The following is a 24,197-nucleotide window of genomic DNA, read 5'->3' on the forward strand; positions in this document are numbered from 1 at the left end:
GTGACGCAACACTGAACACAAAGTTTATGAGGTTTTTTCCCGACATGGACGGGACTTACCTACGAATGACCAACCGTCCAATTTGTGCAGGGTAAATGCTCCGGCAATGATGTAACACAGCATCGCGCCGAGACAGATACTGATTGGCGCGAGTATGGTGACGTTCGGCCTGTCGCCCGAACCGAGACTCGACACCTCGTCTTTCGGGCTGGCCTTAATTTCCACGGTGCTGGTGAACGTCGATGCATTCGCGCGAACGTAAAAAGGCTCCTGCAGCTGTAGCTGTTGCTGCTGTTGTTGCGCCAGTTCCTCCTGTTGCCGCTTCTTTCTCATTCGCCGCTCTTTCTCCTGTGTATACGAGAAAATACCCGAAAATGGAAAATCCGTTCATATCTGCGCGTCAACACACGTGAATGACCATTCTACACGTGTGCCAATTACATTCATGTTGCATCGCAACATTTTCGAGTGAACGCCAACACATCGTTTACACTCTTGTGTTTCGAGTACCGGGTTTCGAAGGCTGATCCAATTTTATTTGAATAGCGCTCTAACAATAACCAATCAATACTACGGTGGCGATTAATCCTTATCGATCGTACAGGACATGCGTATCCTGCCCGACGTAGGCGATGCATATGTCGAGCTGATGCGACACATACATTTCCCATCACGTACACCCGGCTTGTTCAACAACTGAGAAAGACCGTATCACTGGCAATCTGTGATTGAATTTTTTATCGGCTAACGATGCGAAACTTTCGGCAATGCACGCCATCGCTAACCTGCATCCGCCTCTCGTCGTAGCAACAGTAGCCGCAATTCGAGCAAAGGCAACAGCAAAGAGCACGTGTGAAGACGCCTCTGGCGCATCTCGACAGGAGACCTCCCGCGCTAGACAGGTAGACCAGGGTCAAGGGTATACCAAGACTGGCGTAGCCCATCGTAGCAACTTTGCCCCAAGTGGATTTCGGTGCGATACTTCCGCAACCTGTGAACACGGAATGGGAAAGAAATTTAAGTTTATCAAGAATCTCGAAATCAATAAAAGATAATCGGAACATGAAGTATGTACCGCGATGATATTTATAGAGATATTTCTTTCAATGAGGAGAGTGGTTCTATTGTACAATACAATGGCGATATTACAGCGGAAAAAGAACGGCGATAGAACCGCGACAGTCAATTTCTCACACAATGTTAGCTTTCCGGATACTTAAAGGATAATATCCGCGGTGGTTTGCTCACGCTAATTAACCACCGCGTAAGTAATAAGAACTTTGTGTAATATGGGATCACGAGTATATTGATCACGAGTAAATGTGTGTACGCGCGCGGACACATGTGTGTACATATGTATTGCGCGTATGTACGCACATATAAGCACTAGAGCACCTTGAGTTTGTACAGGATATGATGCGGAAAATATTCCCTTCTAGTCCCGAGTCCCGAGATCATTTTTGTCAGTGGGTCTAAAATCCTGAATAAAAATCAAATTCATTATCGTTTATCCCAACGATTTTGCTCGGAATAATTCTGGCGCAAGTTTTCGTATTACGATTCATATCCCGCGAGGAATATATAAGCCGAAATTGATTAAGTTTCGCAAAATCAATATCTAGGTCAACGGCGGTAAACCCTCGCGCGAGAAGTTGAAACATAAAGCGTAAAATTCGTAGAATTTCTTCGGTATCGTAAAAGCTTAAGTTTCGGCAAATCGGCCGATCAATCGTAATCTCCAAAAGCGATTCTCGCGATCGAGCGGCGGAATTTACAGTGCAGCAGTAGCGTCCAATCGGGGGTTGCTATCGGGGGATGAATAAAAATATCTACGGAGAAAAACTTAACTAGAGTATTTTTTTTCAATTTCGCAAAACAATCAAAAGCGCTGTTTGATCAAGATACGAAGCTTTAATAAATTTCGACCCGTATCGCTGCAATGCAGGAAGGGAGACGAGCTGCATTAAAAAACTATTTTTCCTGTTGTTGATTTATAACATAAAATTTATCTGGTGACAGCTAATCGTTATCTCGAGTTTGTAGGAATAAACAGCGATATTTATATACAATATATTGCCAGAAAGAAATGTCAATACTGTTGACATCTATAGCATTACTTCAGTTTTGTCATAAAAATTTTTTATGATATTAATCATTGCAAATTTCTCACGAAACAAATTATTAAAATGGATAATGCACTTTCTGTCATAAAAAATACAGACACTTTTGACAGTATATATCGTGGATTAGTACGTTTAGTATACATACCGCGTGCTATGTACGATAATAAATATCCATTTATATTTTTTAGCAAGAGATGTGTAGATACCGGTTAAGAATCATAAAGAGCTCGTATATTTATCTTATAAAATATTTTTTATCATATATATATGAGTAACAATTAGTTTCACACATTTGTATGTGTGCATATGTGCGCATGTATCGCTAAAGCTTTTGATAAAATATTAACGTTTATATGTTCTAAGTTGTTTACATCAATTAATTTTACTACCATGACGCGAAAGTTTCGCAGGCAGCGAAAGCAGAGCAGGGCAGCGGCAACAGCAGCAGCAAGAGTAACAGCAGCTTTAAAGCTCTCTATTTTACGTACTTTATTTTACTGATTATACACGATCCCCATTTTTCCAAACAGAATAATACGTTAAGTATCGTGGGGCTATTTTATCGCCGACAAACAGCGTCGTTAATCTCCGCGAGATAAATAGAGGCTCATTCTTCCGCGGAAATGTGAGAAAAACGATATCTTTCCCAAAAACGGGCGAGCTTTTAGCTCTCGGCGCGGAGCTGCCGTATATTTGCGCATCGTTCAATCCCAATCCCGACAGGTCGACCTTATACGGACGAGAGCGATGGAAGCAACATAGAAGCGCAATATGTAGTTGCGCGCGCGCGCGTTTCGTGAGTCAATCCAAAAAATTACGTTCGCGTAGAATAAAAGGGACGGCGATGGAAAGAGAGTGCATGGAAGAGAAACCGTTGCGCGGAGCGCGAAAGTCCTGGCGGGACCTGAAAAAGCGCTCTCGGCCGAGATGCGACGCGAATCGATTGCTCGATGCCGCTTAAGATAATGGATCGCCTATCGGAATTGCCCCCCGGTACGTATATGATAGTGGCAGCCGGCTGCATCGCCGATGGAATTGCAGCCGCGGAAACTCCGCGGAACAATCGCGAAGGCCTATTCGTCACTGTCCCGCCACCTTATCGTTTCACGACGGCGCGACCCTTTCGCGCGCGCGCGCGCGCGCGGTCGCCCGTTATCTGTTGTCATTTGTTAGGGGTCACAGTAGATTGTCAGCTTCGGTTTTATTGGCCGGCCGAGTAAAAATATACTACGCTCAATCAAAAGAGCGGCGGTGCGCTTTGTCGCGAGTAACGGCTACATGTTGAGTATCTTATTTCAAGCGGTTACGTCTATATCTACAGAAAAGACATAAAATTACTTAGAACATATAATATAAGACTGTAAATTAGACGTTGAACTTATATGAGCGTCGTTAGTATTATTGCTGTTGTATTATTGCGTTTTCTAATTACAATAAGCTCCTACAACGGTGATTATTATATTGCAATGGACATATATACCATTGCAACTAATCAACTACTGCGATAATAACTTTATATATGTAACGTACCATTTAAATAAATTGATTCGTGCGAACATACATGCGCGTGTACGCGTAAATATAAATGTTTTTGAGATAAATTTGCCTACAGAATAGTGTGGAAAATAGTTCTCTCGGACTTAAGATTACTTTTATTAATATATAGAAAAGTGTTAGTACGGTCGCTTTCAAATGGAATCGTGGCACGGGGAAGCAATCACTTCCAAAAGATATATTGAAAACAATCCGTGAGATAACGAAGAAACTAACGAAAATTTGACGCACCAGTAGTGGCAATTCCGCGAAATGCGAATATTTTGATGAGCGAATTTTTCAAACAAGATGATCAATTTTTGTGTTTTTCCAGCATTCGTATTTATTCTGTATATATTTCCCGCATGAGATATTTATATTTTGTCTCTCGCACAATCATACACAGTGATTAATTTTTTCAGCGATTAATCCATCGAATCGAGATAGATGAATATTTTTTTTAATGTAACTTCGAAGTCGTGTGGTTTGCTGTAACAAATGTGCTCCCAATCATACCTAATTATTTATAATTAAATGCCGTCATTACGATGTGTCGCGTTTCAAAATTTTGGCAAAATCTATATTTTGTACAACCAAATCAAATGACAATCCGAGAATTAAATTCCGCGATAGAAATTCGATGGCGGAACAATCTCTTTGTAACATAAAAGTAATACAGCATCTGGTCGTTTAAAGATGGTATCAAGAATAATAAATCAAACAAGCGTATCTCATCTCGCTCGATGCTCAAACCAACCAAGTCGAAGGAACTGGTGGGAGGGAAATATCGAACGTACGGAACAGTAAAATTTAATTATCAGTTAGCAATAACATGCGCTTGCTGAGTTACTCATTCTCAGCCGGCGGTCGCGTACACGCACCTACATAATTCTAATCCATGGCAATTCGATTGTTGTTCCATATAAAGGCACCGCCCTCGTTAAAGCTTACCTCAGTCGTCGTGGTGTGCTGCGAGACGCAGCGATTTTTAAATCCAACAGAATATTGTGTAATGTGAAACGTTTTACACGTATAAACAACGATCGAATATTTTATACGATTCCATTTGGCTTGATTCGGCCACATAAATTTCTGCAAAATGATAGTGAAAAATGTAATAACTATTATTTTCGTCGTCATAACTGGAACAGCATTCGTGCGATGTGCAGTTGCGGCAGTAAGTTTATTATGTTGACACGAACTGTTAACATTTCGACAAATATATAGTGATGCTGGATACAATATAGTGATTATTTGCTAATTAGATACGTATATTATAATTTTGATAATCTGTATAAATGACTGTATATAAAGCGAGGAAAATTGTTAGCTTTTTAAAAATAAGTTACGTATTATATTTTGTTAGGTAAAATAATTTTTAGTGATATTTGATTTATTTTATTTTCAGGGCAAACACCGTCCAAAATTTAAAAAAGAAGTAAGTGAGAATATATAACTTTTTTTCAAAATAATATAGTTTAAAAATGAAATAAGATAACAAAGTTATATACATGAGTTTTGTTTGTTGTTATTTAATTATCTATTTCTATTTTATATCGTAATTCATTGTGACGATAAAAGATATTTCTGATTGAAGGGAATTGGGCACAAATCAAATAACGAAGATGTTCTACTACGTGCTCTTTCGGACTTCGGCGTCGTACGAAGATCTTTGAATCCGGTGCTGTTTGAACAGTATTCAAGTAGCAGTATTCAATACCTGAAAGATGAACAAAATATTCCAAATAGCGATAACAGGAAGAACGTAGTAATAGAGAAATTAAAATCGTCAGTGACTTTCCGTGATAACATACTCCATATCTTCTCGTACTTGCTCCACGGTCTTGAAAGCGGAATGACGGAAGAACAATATACATCACTGCAGACGCTTTACGAGTTCTTCAAGAAAAAGATGGTTTATATGTATAATTTATTACCGATTTTATCTAAATTAGATACCACAGACAAGAATCAACAGACAAGTGTCATATTGTCGTCGGTGGCAAAAAATCTACCATCTTATATTCAATGCACAGCTAAATACTTGACCAACGAGATCGAATTGAATAGAATCGATTTAAATACGTTACTAAAACCAACAGAATTTGAGACGTTTAATTATCTTGCCGACATCGATTTAGACACAGTCTCGAAAGGTAAAATTAAAAACGAAGAAACGATAGGATATGACAAACACTCGAATATCACTCAGAAAGCTCTTGGTCCGGTGTTCGTAAAACTTCTTAACAATCTACAAACAAAGAAGCAGCCTTTGTCGCAAGAATTATTCGGTTTGATACTGATAAACTTACCAAACCCTAGCGATGATCCCGTATTGGAAGAAAACGTCAGATTTCTGTACGATTTAACTAAAAATAATATCATCGACTATAACGATTGGGATTCAATTGGAAAGGAACCCGTTGGCAATGACGCTTATACACTTGTCTTTTCTGTCCTAACCAAAATTCTCAATTCAAACGTACCAATGATCATAAAGGACGCCGCGGGTTACGTGTACCATCACTTGAAGGTTGTAACAGTTCCATCTTACTATAATTCGAACTTCAAATATATGAATCATTTGACTGAAAAAGACATAGATGTAGGAATGCTGCTCTCAGCAATTATTCCTCAAGATTTTGATTCGGATGCGGTTCTCATGAAAAATAGTTTACTAACGTACTTCATGCACAATTATAAGAACGAGGACATGAATAAAATTCTCAAGGGATTCAACAAATTTGCCTACAGCGATCCCTTAGATCTTCTCTTGGCATTCATAACGAGACTTACGAATCGCGTTCCAAGCTTTCCAAATTCACACATGCTACAACAGCCGGCTACAACTCTGCTACCAGCGTTAATCATGAAAAGATATTCCAGAATTTTCACACCGTTTGTGTCACCTGAAGTTGATGTACTGATACTTTTGGAATCTGTGAAGACCCCTGATACGGATCAAGTACTTCAGTCGACCGTAGATTCGATAAAGCTTGAGTTAATTGCACAGCCGGAAACATCCGTGCTTTTGAGTACCTTGATACCAACGGAGAAAAGCAAATGCCTGACACCTAAACAGTGTTTGATGAATACGTTTTCCCAGGTACACAAATTGCAAAATAATATACCTTTCACATTAATAACAAAAATTCAAAATGTAGCGTATATTCTGAAGACAACTTCACCGTCTCAGTATCAATCGCAAGGCCCTGTAAAACCAGTAGATGTAAATCTCTATCTAGACCGGGAAAAACCGGTAAACCTGGCATTCGAGACAGATATTACGTATACGAACAATGTGCCAAGTGGCTTCAACGGAGTTCCGTATATATGGAACATAGATAAATATGTTCCCGGTGCCGCTGTACAAGAATTCGAGCAAGTTGGAACTTCAGAATGGAAAGTTCCTACACATATCGACTCCGCAGAAGTAAAGGTGGAATCATCAATCCACGGCGCACGTTCTGCTACGACAGGCCAAGCACAAGTCACCAAGGCAAGAGTCACCGAAGGAAAAATCACCGGAGCAAAAGTCACCGGAGAAAGAGTCACAGGAGCAAGAGTCACTGGAGCAAAAGTTACCGAATCACATGCCACTGAATATATATCTGCTCGAGAAGATACATCACACCGGCCCTTAACTATGAAACCTTCGTTAACGTCAATATCTCACGTTCCTTCTCTGGTTACTTATATTCCGACGCAGAAACCACATCTCTCAAAAAAGAAGCCCCAATATACAGGATCTGCAAGAGAGAGTATTGTTGAAGAATATAATTCCGATATAGAATATACTCCGGAACATTTAGAACATAGTTCAGAATTGACTAATTATGAAAATATACCACCAGTGTTTGTAACTGCAAGTGAGGAGCTTGAGGCTCGCGGTTCTTCACAGAAAGAAGTGAGTACTAAAAAAGTCACAACGAAAAAATCTACCAAAGCAACAAGGAAAACATATACCAAACCACAACTTTCACGGAGGGTGGAAGAGAAAGTGAGTAACGAGAACGTATCAAGTGCGATAATATTACCTCCTACTATAGACACTGATCTGCCTCTTAAAGTGCAAATATCCAATAGTGGCGTCCCAGTAGTAACGACGGTGGAAATGGAAAGTTACACCTCGGAAGAACGTGAAATTATTTTACCAGATATCAAGGAACTTCTGAAATCGGCGGAAACAAGTGGTTTCATGCAATATAGCGGTACACCAATAGGTACTCAAGTATTACAACCATTGTCTACCATATTTGGCAAAAATTACGTTAAGAAGATCATGAAGGATGTGGATACGACAGTTTATCCCACGAATATTGCATTATTGTCAGCAGTACTTAAGAAAGCCGCGACTTATCCGGAAGTAACGAAGAATACGGATTTGATAAACTATATTCATAAATATATCGCCAGTATAGAATATGTCAGCTCAACGATATTATTACCCATCGTAGCTTCGTCGGAGAAATTGGTATCAAATGTCGTGTATTCCACGTTTAATCCGAACGACTTGACCCACGGTAGTATTGGCGAACATCCACCCGATGAACAGTTATCCGACAGTGTCACTGTACCTATCGTCAATCCTAAGATATTGTTGCAGTCTATAAATCCATCTAATCCTTACGCTGATCTGCTGCCTACTTTAGAAGAAGAGGACACGCTTGCGATAACAATACAACCTCTCAAAATGATTTTCACGTCCTCGAAAATTCAGGAAATACTTGGGCCAGATTTTGAACCATTGGTGTATCCAAATAAAGGGGCACTTTTGATAACGCTCTTGCACAAACTACAAAAAAGTAAAATAATTCAATCAAACCCGAAGCTGAAATCCTTAATTGATATTTATGTACAGGCTATCGAGGTACCATCGATAAGCACTCAAGTGTCTGAAGATAAACTCGTGAAGATGATGTCCGAAACTACAGGTCAGTGGCAGCCTGAACTAACAAGTTTGACTGTTGCTCTTCCGACAGCCAGTAATGATGACGAATCCGCCATGATAGAAGAGCTAGAGAAATTCCTCGCGGATCCAACTCTTTTGGAAAAATTGCATGTAGAAAAACCACCATTAACTATGTCTCGTGGAGACCTTTTGCACAAAATTATTCAGAGTGCATTGTCTGGTAAGATACATCTCGAGAAACGACTTCTGAAGACACTTAGATACTATAAAGACAAGGTGGAATTCACCGACACGGGTGCCTTGCCCATCATGTGGATGTGGGTCGAAACGTACGTAGTTAAGGCTGAAGTGCAACTAGGCAACATGATCCAGGAGACGGTGAACTTCGATCAATTGACGTACAAGGAGAAACTAGCGTATAACGACCTAATTACATACCTCGCTCAAAATCCCAATCTTCTTCAAGACAACGAAGACTTCGATTTCGAGAAGTATAGGACACAAGGGCAATTTATTACAGGTTTATTCAAGCACTTGCTGAAGAAGCCGGAGGTTAATATTAAGATTAAAAAAGACATTCAAGTAATACTTCCGCGCGTAATGCAAACTGGAGCAGGCGCAATCGCGATGCCAAGTTTTTCTTTTTAAAAATAATTATATTTAAAAAAATTTATTAATTAAAATATAATTCACTAATTGAAGTGCTCTAATTAGACAAGATTTACAAGAGACAGGAAATGAGTACAGATACATCTGAAAAGACAAGTATATGTTTTATAATAAAGAATTAACCCGAGATATTCTTTATTTGTGGTATCAAACAATTTGCCATATTAAATATGTTCTTATTTAATATTATTTTATCTTAGAATTTTTAATATTGCATATTGTGCACATAAAATCGATTATATAATTTAAGACTTCAAAAAATAACATGTAAGCCTGTTTAGTGCAATTTGTAAAAAAAAAGAAGAAAATAGAAAAGAGAGAAATACTGACAATTTAATGTACATTTGTTAAGTTATATAAAACAGACTTGTAGTAATTTTGTACTAAATAATTTCAGTTAAATTCACTTTTATTAACAAAATTGACTCCTTCATTAACAAGCAGTTCTCAGCGAAGTTTGAGATTGATAGTTTTTCGGTAAGTGACGAGTATTCGTAAATTCTACATAGCAAGTAGAACATTCGAAAATTCATGCACTTTAAAAAGACATTCAAGGCGTTCCAAATCAAACATTTATTTCCCTTTCAATCCTTGCAACTGCAGATATAAATGTATATATATGGGAAAGTAATTTCTCTCATTTACAGTTTTAATTTTTCTTGAACACAGTGTTTTATACTACTACCTAACTGTAATTCTATTTTTGCGAGCATCAATTTCATAATAGAGAGATTCAGTTATTTTTTATTCTCTAAAAATATCAATAACAGATTAATTAATTTATGTTGAAGTGTACAAATATAGATGAATATGCATGAATATGGCATTCCAATCAATAGCATTCTAAAAATTTAAATCGATATTGTGTCTACTGAAATTATTTGTGGCGAACACTGTAATGTAGCGCAGATACTTGCAACAAGTAAAGTTTACCGCAGCTGTACCTATGCGGCATCACTATGTCTTCATAATGCATTCTAAGTAACCATAACAGTTCGGCAAGCAAAATGAGTTGCACAAGAGAAAGCGATGAGCAAAACTTTAAGTCCATTCGCGTTTGTTCGTTAATTGCTCCATCCGAGAACTTCGAACTGTCGTTTTGATGCACCCTGTAATAAGCGTCTCAAAGCATTGCGGTATATTAAAAAAGGCGAATCTTTCATTTATAAATAATCGTAGAAGTAGAACTAATTGACAGACATGGTAAACAGCGCGCGCATTATAGGATATCTGATTTCCTTTTCTATTGTCCCCAAATCTTAATTCGCAGTTTCGAAATATTGGTAAACATTATTATTTTTACAGTCTAATGAAATCTCTGCACACCGCATTATGCATTCAAAAATGCCATGGAATAGAGGTGCGCACAATTAAAAAAAAAAAAAAAAAAAAAAAAAAAGAAGATAGGTACGCGAGTCGATGTAACGAGGTGGCTTCGTTGTAATAAAAATGGAACAGACACGTGACACGCGAAGCGGAACGAAACGAGAAACGGAAACGACAGTAGGGATTATTTATTTTGCACGACGACCGCAATCCGCGGGGATATTTTCCACGAGACGCCCGGCCAAACTGTCTGGAAAACGAGGAAAAATTACATCGGTGAAAAATAATAGAGTGCGATCTAGCTCCGGTCGATGGCTCTAACTCTAAAGCGGTATGTACCTGTTCCAAGAAACGGTGACGGCGACAGAAATGACGATTGAAAATAGCGCTCCGATGGCATGGCACGAACATGACAAGCCGATACAGGCACAATTATAATAGCATTCATAAATGATGAATCATTTAACGTTCAAATAACCGTACATTCATGTATCTCAATTTTTAACATTTTTGCACGAACATATACGATCTCAAATTATTACGGGAAATACGAACATTATCCGCGTAACGAGTATCATTGAAACTTAATACTTTCCGTCACGTAGTACTTTGGCCATGTCAAAACTTTCGTCGGCGATGACAACCTAAATTGAATATCCCGGATATTGTTGTTCTTATCGCGCGCAAAAAGCATTATAATTCCCAAGCTCGCAATTGAAGCGGCGCTCTCGCCCTCGTCTACATCAACGTCGCGAATCCAAACATCCCGGCTGTCGTAAACATCCTAAAACGGAGATATTTCGTGGGGGGGAGGGGGGCAGGCCTGTTCGCGCCAACTTATCGCGCAACACCGTTTCACCTGTTTAATTTAGCGCCCGAAATAATTTAGATACGGCAGGACGCGAGAGAGATGGGGGTTCGCTCCGCGCAATAACATTTCGAAGATGAGCCGTGTGCTGCGCTGGGCAGATGCATCGTACGTGCAGACATGTATCCCGGGGAGGATTGCACACCCACCCACTGACGGCACGTCTCCGTTCTCGGCGACGTTCCTGCTGGAGGGTTCGCAGAATCCGACATAACCCCCGAGGTCGTAACGGTAAGTCTCTCGGCGTGAGGACCCGAAATTAATAACGCGACCCGGCGCAAATACGGCGCACATAATTAAAGCAATATTACGATCTAGAGCAGCCGCAGTATCGTCTACCCGGAGCTGCTTGCGTCGAAGATGTTATTTAGCCGCGCTCTCCGAATTTGGGTGCCAAAAGCACAGGTATTACGTTCTGATTCGCAACTTGCCCGCGGCTCATCAGGAACATGATTAGGCGGCGCGTACAAGACAACAGATTACGTCGCTTGGATGTAAACAATAAACCAGTGAACATTTTATGCAAAAAATTAAGAAAGATTAACAAATAATTATTTAAGTGATGTTAATATCGTGTAAAAAAATAATAGAATTTATTTTAAATAGATAATCGAGAGTTTTACAGACATCACGCAGCAATAAATAAGCAGCTTCGATGCTTACATGAATGAAATAAATCAAAATATTATTAAGATATATAATTTAAAAAAAATTATTAAGATATCAATAAAATAATTCACAAACTCGTTAAGGAAAATGAGGCATAATGATTTTAATCGAATGTCGCTGGTGACAAAATAAAGTCATTTTCATAAGGGGAAACTACAGGAAGTAGTCTTCAGACATGTAGGACGTGCGTGACAGTAATCGCGAAGACGACAGACTTGGTAAGAGCCCGGTAGAGTAAAGTAGGTCAGGATACGAAAGGTACGTTTAGGGTAAATGAAATAAAACAAGAATAAAAAAGTAACTAAACGAAAGAAAGAAGAAAAACGACAAAAGATGGAAGCATTAGGTTAGAGAGAAAGAGAAAGGGAGCAATGGCTCTCAAGTTTTATCTTTCGGAGCCCTTTTTTTACTACTAGCAGGAAGATTTCCAAGTTTCACGGAACGCAGATGAAGGTTTATATATCTTTTTTTATGTGAATCGTATTAAAGTCAACGAAATATACATATCTAAGTTGATATTACGGAAGAATTCTAAATGTTAGGTAATCTTCTCTTTTATATTAATATTTTATTTTTAATAAAACACACAAGAACGCATCGTGAGAGATAGGTGTCTATATATAAATAATTTAAGATAATCGATCGTACCGTATTATCTTCTTCGCGAATTACATGTATTTCTTATTCAGAGACGCTGTCGCTCCCATTGAGAGTCGCTGCGTTAAGAGACAGGGTGCAACCCTGATGTATGGGATACTCCTCCGCGGGTGTTTCTATACACGGCGGCACCGTCAGGGAAATGTTACCCCATAAAATATATCTCGAGCGTTGGCTTATGCCGCGCGAAACCCAGCAAGATGTTTCTATTTCATAGAAACGCTCGTCTTCCGGCTTAGCAGGGTATGTGAAGGGTAGCATGACGAAAGGCCAGGACGTTGATAGGGCTAGACTGTAAATCACACGGGAGCTATTCGATGTCTAGCTACGTCCCGCAATTCCGTCCAACGAGTTTGCTAGCACCGCTCAACGTTATCGCACAGATTTTGTCGAAGGTAAAACAGGCCGCAATATGAAATTTAAGCGAGTAGCTCTTTACTATGCGCAACGTATACGTCTACTTATTTTTCTTCCTGTTTTATAATATGTTTGAGGTAGCCTTAAAAACGACAGATATGTGTAATACGTTTTATTTTTGAAATATTTTGGAATTATTGCATAAAGAAGATATTTAAGTAAAACATAGTATAGAAGAGAGATAAATACATAAAACACGCGTAAATATAAAAATATGAAATACTTTTAAACGAATCTAATTCCGTTTGACGATGTGTATGATAATGCTACATCAATAGCTCCGAGAAATCACTGCGAGGAAGAAGCAAGTTATATCCATGTCATAGAAGCATAAGCCGACTGGTTGCACAGGGACAACGAGGTAAGGGAATAAGGGCGCGATAGAGACGGATCATAAATCACGCACCAACCATTCAATATGGCGTGCATATATAGTACGCTACCTCCGGGAGTTATCGTTATCATAGTGATTCTCATAGCGGGAGAGAACGGTGCCTTAAGAATAGATGCACGGAAATAAATTATCAACTTTTACAGAAATATTTGTCGTGCCAAGAAAAAATGGCAACACGTATAATTTCATTAATTAATTCTTTTCATTTTCACGCGCAAAGATATGCGACTGCGTAATAAGTTGTGAGTAAATATGACGCGAATAATAAATACCGTTCGATACGAGAGCAGTAAACATCGATATATTGAATTCGGTCGTGTGTCTCTTTAAAATCCTGAATATCATTGTTATCTGTCCCTTCCCTTTTTCATAAGAAGCTTATTTCTCCGCTGGCCCATCATTCCTTCACAATAACATTTCCCCGTATCCTTAACGCCTCGCGGTATGAAGCGACGTGGAACGTCGGCGAGGATCCCCGTAAAGTGCACGAAAATTCCACGGAATCCTGGAAAAATTTATGGTCCGGATGTTTACCAACATGGAATTCTCTCAGGCACTTCCGGACAATATGGGATAGTATAGAACCATCTCCTTTCGCCCTCGCTACTCAGGGGGCGGCTATTAGTAGTAATTACTGAAGCAATAAGTCTCTGCCTAATACTTCTCTCCTTCAGCCTTTCATCTTTGCTCCTAGAGGAGATATTCTCCGCTTTTGTCGCCTTCCCGGAGTGTGAACTATCCTTCTTTATCTCCGCATAAACTTCTCCTCATCCTCATTTTAAATTGTTGAACATCAAATGTGAATAAAATAAAGATACTTTTTACATATTTTATACAACAATTCTCGAAGAATTGCGCAAATCTAATTATAAATTCTTAATTCTTAAAGCACAACGTGGTTGAATGAGAAAAAGTTTCCATGTAAAATATGTCAATTTTTTGCTTATAAACCACTGTGTGCGTATAAAGCAGTGATATATCTAATGCAAAAATTTGTAACATTTATCATATATTAAATCTTATTGTTAGATATATATAAAGCATATATTTGAAGTAACGAAAACATTCTTCAATCTTAAAAAAATCTATTATAGATAGGTATAAGTATATATAAAGATAAATGCAACTGAAAAGTTGAACGCGTGGTAATCTTTTTAATGACACATATTTAACATATGTCGACAGGTTAACTAGAATAAATGACGAAAAATCATCTTTTGTGAAAAAGACATTAGAACTAGGAGAGTTAATTGCTTTGTGGAGGAAAATCTCCCTACATGCTGCTGTACAATGTACTTCATTAACGTTTTATAACTGGTAAAGAACATTGCACTCTAGTCGGGCGCGTGCTACGCGCAAAACTGCTTAAAAAGTCGTCAGAAGGAGAACGGGATGTTATGGGTTTTCCCGCGCAAAACTATAGTTTTTAATTACGTTCTTTCTAACGAAATTTTATTTTTTTTCTCGCATTTTTTTCCTAACACAGCAAAGACGAAACTTGAGTTTCATGCTATGCTCCGTCGTTGCGCGGCCCTCCTCCGGCTCTTGTTTCAGCTATACTATATTCGCTACCTTGAAAACCAGCATGGATGAGCTAGAGATTTACATATTTGATCTCTCTGCGGTCCGCTTTATTAATGTTTCATATTTTCATTTGTGACCTTACGTAAAATTTATGACGTCGGTGGTATATGCGAACAATGGATTACTAATGTCGCCACGTGTGAACATTTTTGCCGTCTCATACATAAATGACGGGACGCTGGTAACGATTTATTTTGCAAAACATAATTTAACGATTTATTGTTTGAAAAAAGACATAACTATGAAATTCCATTACGTTATAAATAGCATTCTTGTATCGCGCAATGTCGTTCATCAGAAAATAATGTATATATTTAGCTAATCTTTATCATTTAAAAATTCAAACTTGACAGAAATTTAATAGCCCCGTCTTTCATTAGAAATAGTAATTGAAACCGTTACAATTATAATATTCTTCTCATCGAGTCCCATCAGCGCCTTCATCATTATCTCTTTTCGACACCTAAAGCTTACGTCAACCCTTTTCTTCTTTATCTTCCTTTAGTACCCTTTCACTTCGCGCTTCTTTCCTATAATTCATTAGTCTTCATCAAGAATTATCCGCAGCTGAGCTAGGTGTCGATGTTATTAACCTTTTATATTTGAAAATACGCTGGGTAAAAATTGCTTCTGTATAAAATACGTGATCAACAAATCATGAAATTGTGTATGTGCTGTGTGACATTAACAATTATTAATGCAACACAAAATTTTCAGACTTAGAACTTCTTTTAGAAATATGTTCAGTAAACTTCGTCGTAGGTGTAAAATATACTTAAAACAAGCTATATTGCAATTTTTTCCTAATACTATGTGTGTGTGTGTGTGTGTGTGTGTGTGTGTGTTTCTGTGTAACGAAATATATAATTGGCAATTATAGCCAAGCGTATCGCTAATTAGTAGCGAGCGCTATACGTTTGATACTGCTTTAGTGCAGTAAAATCAATACTTCTCTCTACAGAGCTAGCTGATGAAAAACACGCGACAGAACCAGTATATTATATATTTGTATTTCTCGACATATCAAAAATCGAGAACCCTCCCACGAAATAAAAATGTTATTATATATATACCCCCGAGTGAATTTTGAAGCATCTGTGGATAATTCAAGATTGTGCAGTACAGTTTACGACACGTACGTACGTACGCGCACGTACACATGCGTAGATGAGAGTAGTATCCACTACATTAGTCGTCGAACAAGGACGCAATATACACGATCGATAAGCCCTTGTTATAGTAGTTCGCGTATACATCTCTCTCCCGCGTCTTGAGCTTTATCTTGGATAACGATTTTCTTCAGCAGATCACGTTAGGTCAGGTCGATAAAGGCTCAATATTTGCTTTGTGTTCAGCGCTGTATATGCGCGAGCTCCTCGTTATCGGGACTGTGTACACAATCGGTTAGAAACTCCTCGGACGTAGTAAGAGCCCGGCGAGACCATAGGGAGGATGGGGGATGAGAGAGCGGAACGGCGCGTCGCGGCGTGAGGAGTCGATAACATTACCGTACGCATGCACACACGAGGAAAGTAACATTCTCGTTCGATTATCTTCTGGGAGAACTGATGTCAGTCGACGACGGATCGTTCTAAGGAATGGCAAGGATCAACCGCGTCACTCGAGAATACGGCGCTTGCGAAGGTAACGTCGGTGCATTGGCACCTCTCATGACCTTCCGCGCCGCTAGTCGGTTTGTGAAGAGAGAATACAAACATTCTTTAAACGCAAATAGACCAAGAAAATATTCGTTTTATTTGTTTCAGTCATTGGGCATGACTTTTTATTGGATGCAGCATTTTGAATTCAAATGTGACTGATTTTTTCAATTACTTTGGACACAATTATATCCTATCTTTAGATGAACACTGCTCCCGATAATTAAGACAGGCAACAATAATATAATTAATTTGCATAAATTATATCCATACTAATATGCAAAAGATTTTAGATTTATATGTTTAAACTAATGTCAAGTAATCCTTGATAATCGCAATCTACTTCAAATGATCGTTTTACATCAACTAGCAATTGGTGAACCACAATGGCAGTAAATACACTCTGAGAGGTAGTAACGATCGTTTGTCGGCCTACTGCGATTTCTAAGCCCATAAATATCCTCCCCGAACATCCCAACGTGGGTAATCGTCGATTCAAATCGTTCTAACCTTCGAATCCCTTCTCTAACGGTCGTCATTCGGGAATTATCGAAGGAAGTTATTTAGTGTTGCTCGTATATTACGCATATTTTATTGGCACGTCTATGTATGAAAAGTTGCTGCAATTCGCTTTTCTAGCGTAGTCAACCCGCGAAAATTTATAGCGGTCCATATGATTTGATATATATCAAATGCATTATAATGCAACGCTTCACATATTTTGCATGCAGCAATATAATTGTTTCAACTAAATCAGTTTTTATGTCTCTTTTATTGTCCCGCAATTTTTCATTGTTATATCATGAAATGATTCCTCTCAGAGGAAGCAGACAGATACTTTCATGAGAGATATCTATTTTTTTTCTATCTTTGAATAAACGTACATATTCTAATATCAGAAGCGAGATAAAACTCCGCATAAGAGTATTCCGGTTTGCATGTATATGAGCATACGTAACATCTGTGTACAAATGTGCGGCCGTAATAAAACAGCAGAACGCGAAATCATGGCGATAGGAGAAGCGCTCGCGCAGAAAATGTGGAAATCGCCTTGCGTCCGTGGTTGCCGTGTATTTGATACCGCGTTGGATTACTCGAGTACGCGGTCATAAGTGCGCTTCGTAAAAGTGCCCTTCGTTTTCAGTGGACGCGCAAAACTATCGCGAGTGTGCGCCGGGCGTACGCTCGGAAATCAAACGCACTTTTTCTGAGTGGTCGACTGTGTCGTATCGAAGTGTCGCCTTTTCTCTCTCTTGCATTCGATCGTCGCTGTTTCCGTCACTCTCCATCGTAGCTAAATCAGCCCAATATACATATATGCATTTATGTTTGCGCGATATACTCAATACATATTGCTATGACTGAGAACGCCAGATTGAAGTAATTAGTGAAAAACAATGGAGTTTTTTTGTGAACAAATATGTACATCGAGTTATCAATAGTCTCGAGTCCGTTTTAATTCATAGTGTATACGGTTTGAGCTAATAATATACAGCCATAATGATAAATTTTACGTTAGCACAGTGAACTAATTGCGATGCTGCGCAGCCTCTTTATAAAAAATTAACGATGATCATGAGAGAGAATTTATACCTCGCGTATAAATTCGCACTCGCGTTCGCTATATGGATCGAGTTTAATCACGCCTGCGATAAGCGATGTATCTTTAATATTCGGGCAGGCATGATTAGCCGAATCATTTTTATTGTTATTCAATTATTTAATTATTATATATATTCGCCGTTTGAAATTCAGTTTTAAATCAATTAAATATGCATACGAATCAGGGTAATTTATAATTTTGTGTAGCCATGTTCGTTCCGCGCATAATTCGACGCGCGGGAAATTTGCATCGCGGATCGCTTCGGAATCTCCATATTTACAAATTTGCATGCTATGTCGCTTTTTGCATAGATTCCCGTCCGTTCGATATCTAACGCCCCCACAGGTCTCTACCCTCGCCGGGTGTTTCACGCGAAAGAACAGGTACACGAAAACAATTTGCCTGGCGGTCGCGCGTAGGGTGAGATGTTCACCCTCACCGCGCTTTCAGCATCTTTTTTTCTGTCCGTGGCGTGCTGCGCTGTCGGTGCATTTAATGCAAGTACCATCTGCATAATATCCAGTCGTAAATCTAGGAAAGCCCGGCACTGCACTGGCGCGACCGCCCCTGTTCACGCACGACGTCCTTGCCGGGATTCGGGATGATCCTCTGGATTTTATTTTTGGACATCCCCTGGGAATATGATAGCGCCGCGGATCAAGGGGGTGGTAACTCAATACAATATCAACGTTAACTGGTATAACGCATGCCAGTTTAATGCCTATAGTTTATATTGCGGTCAATTGTTTTGCGATTTCCCGTGTATCCCAATATATATTTATTAGGTTTGTGAGTTATTATCACACTTACGCATCTTTAAATTTCTAAAAAGATCCAAATTTCTTATACGTTTGTTATCATAATGACGCCATTCGCGTCAACTTTTGCTGGTGATTAATATAATTATTTACGATAAATTCATTATTGACTTTGACACAATCGCTGTTTAGCGTGGAAATTAAATTAGTTCCGGGAGGCATTCTTAAGGTTTTTGCAAGAATAGGAACGACGGAATACGGACACTGTAAGTAAACTATGTAGTGCGGATCGATACTTGAAAGTTGGTCGAAGTGTCGGCAGCTAAGGGATAATACGGATACATGGATAGATTCTCCTCCGGCTTTCCCGGAACTAACTCGCCTTTATTCAACCCCTTGTCGAATCACGTGGCGGCAGCCACCTTTCTTCTTCTCCCAAAGTTTGCTGGCTTTCCGCTCTCCTGGGATAAATCGAAACGTGTTCCAAGAGGAAAGTATTGAGCTGCTAGTAGAACATTAAGTTTGGATTTGAGGGATTTAAATTCCCGCTGGCGACAAATCAAGTAGTATGAATGACTCAGCGTAAAAATTACGCTCTCACAGTTTTACAGTACATACTATCCGACTTCGTAAACATCTCGTAATTCATTAATTGTTTAATATTACATATAATTCGATATATTGTGATATGATATCGTAACATAATATGAGAACAATATAATGTAATTAATATATCTAAACTCCATCGATATGATAAGATTACTGTATCGCGTATATTAATGTAAGCAAACTTTACTTTTTCATCAATATGATTTCTATTAATTAAATCTGAGTTATTCTCATAAAAGTCGTAAGGCTTGTAAAAATACGCGATAGACTTCGCATAGTGTAATTAACTTAAAAATTCAACATAATTGTAAACAGTTTGTTATAAGCAAAAATTTTTTTATTCTCGCTTTTTTAAAAAATGCCATTCTTTTATTAATTAACATATGGTTTGTAATTAAAGCTGTAATTAAGGCAATAATTAAATAAAGGTATTTTTCGTTTAATTATTATTCATTATCAGCTACGATTGTCAGAGAAATCTTTATCATTTATATAGGGTTGAATTACATATTGGATAATTATATATTTAAATATCCATTAATTGTCTTAATTTTATCTTCACGACAAAAATGAATTCTTGACCTCAATGCTTTGCTCGCAGATGCAAGACAAGCGGCAGCTTCTTTTATGAAAAAGGCTCTTTGTTGAGAATTATACTGGACATTGTACCATATGAAACTGCCGCTATAAAAATATTACCCATTACGAGTTTCTCTCACGGAAAAAATTACTGAGGCGAGACATATTAAAAGAACCCTTTGTACTCATGTATATTCATTCTTTGTAAGCTCGCCAAAAGCTAGCACGACTAATGCGTCCGAAGTTCCTTCTCTTGGTTTCCGTGTAGATCAAGTTACGTATTCTGATTTATTAAGATATAATTTCATTTAAGAGGTCATGCGCGAATAAGATCAGTCAGCGTTACTACCTTTAAGTGTTCTCGATGAGAAAGAGTATTAAGAGATATGTCTTTATGCCGCACATTATTTCGGTCGATTGCATTGTAAAAGAATTATGAGTAGGTACATACTTTCGACATTCGCTTACAATTAGACCAATTAGGGTGCTATTACACGACAAATGTAATAGTATTATACCCTTACTCTTGATTGGCTTAGTACCAAGTGCCGCGCGTTTACAAACGGTAGATATCTATACATATTTTGCAATTGAAACAGACGACAGCGTGAAAAAATAATATACTTCTTGACTAAAATACCATTAAAAAACAAGCATTTTTACGGGTTATGTGGATAGAGAAAAAGTGAGTTGTTTTTAGATCGTATCACTTTTTGTTTATTCTCTCTGTCTTATCAATATTCCACACCTAAACGACAACAAATAACCAAACACGAGTATCGCAGAGTACTCAAACGCGTACTCGCATGATGCATACCTGCATATAATATATACCTGCACTACGTTATTATTAAAAGAAGGATAAAGTAAAAAATGTTTGCTTGTATCGTTTAAGTGAAAAACTGCACTTTTCATATAAATAAGAATCAATTCCATTTTGCAAAAATAAACGAGGATATTCTCATGAATTTTTACAAAATCATGTTTATGCCATATCGCCCGGATATATACGAATAGTGTAATGCACCTTCAACAAATAAGCGGAATTTAATTAAGGATGCCATCTAATTTATGACGCAAACTGTGCAATTGACGAATGATATCGATATACGTCAGCGTGAATTCGCGAACACGCTGGAAAACGGCTGATGAGAAGCACAAACGTGCCGATCTAATTACTCTCATCTGCAAATTATCAGGTAAACGCTGCAACCAAATTATTCGCATATTATCCGATAATTGAGAGAAAGATATTGTTTGTAATAATTATTGTATAATTTATATCTGATAAAAGCAAATCATTTTCAACGGTGATTACGGCGAAACTGGATTCGCTTTTCTAAATGTCGAATAAGATGCATTATCTATATGCATTTTTTGCGTATATTATCGATGACGTTATCGTGCACTTTCCATACACTTTCCGCGAGGCGCTCAGGTGTTTTGAAAGTTCTATGCAATTTTCTCACCTAGATCGCATAGTTCGCGCATATTTACGCCGAACGGGTAAATAAATTATAGCTACGGGAGAAAGAAGTTGACATATAAAAGTACGCGCGATTATGTGAAAGCAACATCGTGCACGCGAATCATTTTCGGTAGATACGGAAATTCGATTTAGCCAATGTTTTTTTTATCGGCTATCTCTCACGCGTACATACACCATGTATGCTGATGGTATTTCACATTGGTTGAAAAACGTGCGAGCGAGCGTTCCGAATTTTCCAATCTGCATCGGCACATTCGTACTGCCATTTAATTCGTTACATCGAGTGCATCGAGGCACCGACGCATTTTTTTTCGTCGATCAGGATTACCGTCAACCATACCAAGTTTATAAACGAGCGTACGCGATGTCGCGATAATATATATTTTTTTTAGACCGGAAGTGGTTGGTAATAACGTGGTACCTACAGAACATTCCTATATAATTCATTTAACAAATTTATAACGAGTTGAAAATATATATGTATGTATATTCTGTTATGTGACATCATGCAACACTTTAATAATGTACTCGCTCTACTCGTTTACTATTTTTTCCATCACATTAAAAAATAATTTTTTAAATTCTAATAGTAACCACGTTAAGCCTTCGGAAAATTTCGCGAAAAATATGCATAAATCAATAATGCATTCAGGAACAACTAATTTAATTACGAACGTGGTTGTTCGCACAATTCTCGCACAACTTATATATCATTCGATAAGAAAATATCTCTTCACATAGAACGAACGATATATATCCCGTAGATTCTTTCCGCGCGAATCAATTTTTCATGTAGACGGAACATTTGGAAAAATCGCGAGAAGGAGTGAGCGCGAGATGGACGTCGGCACCTCGAACGCTATCCCCAAAGCAATTCCGGATCTGACAGTGCCGACTATCGTTTCGCCGATCGTCGCGACGGGGAGGGCCGCACGGGTCGCGCGGGCGTATGTCGCGTCACGTCTTGTCGCGGCCACGTTGTAGGTAGGTAGGTAGGTAGGTAAAGCTCAGAATCTCGACGTCAAGCCCGAGGAAAGGCGGATAGGAGGCCCGGTACGTTACAGGACAATCCAATATCCCGGATCCCAGAAACGCCTCGCGGACTGACGGCTCTAGCTGGTTTAGGGGCGGTAGCTTCGCATCCCTTTTGCCGACTAGCGCGACGTTGTCCTCTAGATCTTTATCTCTTGTCTGACTTGGCATCGATAACACGTGCGTAACGGGGTGTTGATTTTTTTTCCGTCGGCGGATGTTTGACTTCGCGGCTTTCGGGAGTTGTCGCTGTTGCAGCTTTACTCCGGCGACTCACTGCGATAATTATGCGGTATTTGCGGAATAACGTCGAATAATTATAAATTTCGATAATGAAACGGGTCAGTCATAAATTCCGACAAACGGTATTTATTTTTTTTTATATCGGCTTTCTCAATTCGTTAAGCATATCGAGATGGAAATTACAGACCAATCGGCAGAGCGGAGGACCGAAACGGCCAAACATAAAATTCAAATCACTGCAAGCGCTGTCTGCATTTTTGCGGTTGTAAGTGCATTCGCACGGTATAACCAACACTTCTTTGCACTTTTTTCTGTATTATACACCGTAACGCCCGGGCATTTTCATGAAAATTAATGTCAATTCACGAGGCTCGTTTCGGCTATCCCCCCGACGAGGTGTTCGCTTTAATTCTCGACGGTGCAAGACTGCGCAATCACACGAAACGAGAACGAGTCCTTTGAACTTACATAGGTACCACCGCCATTTTCTCCGCATCTCATGAATTAATTTTGGTTGAAGCTAGGGATGTCCCAAACCCGTCCCGAATATTAAATGCACAGTGTATGCAGAATACTTGAAAAATTTGGCTTCAAAAGTCAATATTCGTTTTTCGCGTTTCGGCGAAATATACGTTCGGCATACATTTGATATATGCGTTTGATATACACGGATGCGTTAATTCTCCGTCCAAATGGCTGTTATCGCAATCGATCGAACGTGGCTTTCCGTATCGGAACAGAGGACTATTCCGAGTACTATACATACTGCGAGCTCCAAAACCATAATTCTTATCTCGCTCGTATACAAAGCGCCCAGGATTTTTTGTAGTATAAAACAAAAAATTCCCGCGCGTGCGCTCCGAATTATTTTCCCCTCGTCAGCGGTTTATTATGCCGACGCGCACCTTTTTGATGCGGTTTATTTGAATATCGCCTCGCGACCGAAATATGTGAATGCGCGCGTGCTCAAAAGCATAATGTTAGCAGCGATGACGTGCACCACCGTCGCGTCTCTTTTGTAACGCGTCACGTCGCCGGGCGCTGTAAGTGCTCGTGTGATACGTTAACGCGCGA

At 38.8% G+C, this 24,197-nt stretch overlaps 2 protein-coding genes across 12 annotated transcripts in view; one reads left to right on the forward strand and one right to left on the reverse strand.

Annotated features, from left to right (window-relative positions):
• Nucleotides 1–24,197, reverse strand: part of LOC143907171 (TWiK family of potassium channels protein 7) — a 262,816-nt gene that overhangs the window by 7,688 nt on the left and 230,931 nt on the right. For all 11 annotated transcript variants that reach the window (XM_077423759.1, XM_077423756.1, XM_077423755.1 and 8 more), the window contains 2 exons: nucleotides 786–991; nucleotides 60–348 (listed from right to left, as the gene is read on the reverse strand). In XM_077423759.1, coding sequence (XP_077279885.1) covers nucleotides 60–348; nucleotides 786–991 — 495 coding nt within the window. The remainder of the gene's footprint in view (nucleotides 1–59; nucleotides 349–785; nucleotides 992–24,197) is intronic.
• On the forward strand, nucleotides 4,518–9,399 carry LOC143907267 (uncharacterized). The gene is made up of 3 exons (XM_077423918.1): nucleotides 4,518–4,833; nucleotides 5,065–5,094; nucleotides 5,254–9,399. The coding sequence occupies exons 1-3, from the start codon at nucleotides 4,756–4,758 to the stop codon at nucleotides 9,214–9,216; spliced, it is 4,071 nt and encodes a 1,356-aa protein (XP_077280044.1). The 5' UTR covers nucleotides 4,518–4,755; the 3' UTR covers nucleotides 9,217–9,399.

This window comes from Temnothorax americanus, unplaced genomic scaffold (assembly GCF_048541705.1).
Source record: "Temnothorax americanus isolate GAGA-0224 unplaced genomic scaffold, ASM4854170v1 Scaffold8, whole genome shotgun sequence".
In the NCBI taxonomy this organism is placed as follows: Eukaryota; Metazoa; Arthropoda; class Insecta; order Hymenoptera; family Formicidae; genus Temnothorax; species Temnothorax americanus.

Bases quoted from the DNA above. Each gene is read 5' to 3' on its own strand.
- LOC143907267 (XM_077423918.1), top strand. From the start codon at position 4,756: ATGATAGTGAAAAATGTAATAACTATTATTTTCGTCGTCATAACTGGA. The intron at 4,834-5,064 runs GTAAGTTTATTA...TTTTATTTTCAG, and splicing joins TGCGATGTGCAGTTGCGGCA to GGCAAACACCGTCCAAAATT. The intron at 5,095-5,253 runs GTAAGTGAGAAT...TTCTGATTGAAG, and splicing joins GTCCAAAATTTAAAAAAGAA to GGAATTGGGCACAAATCAAA.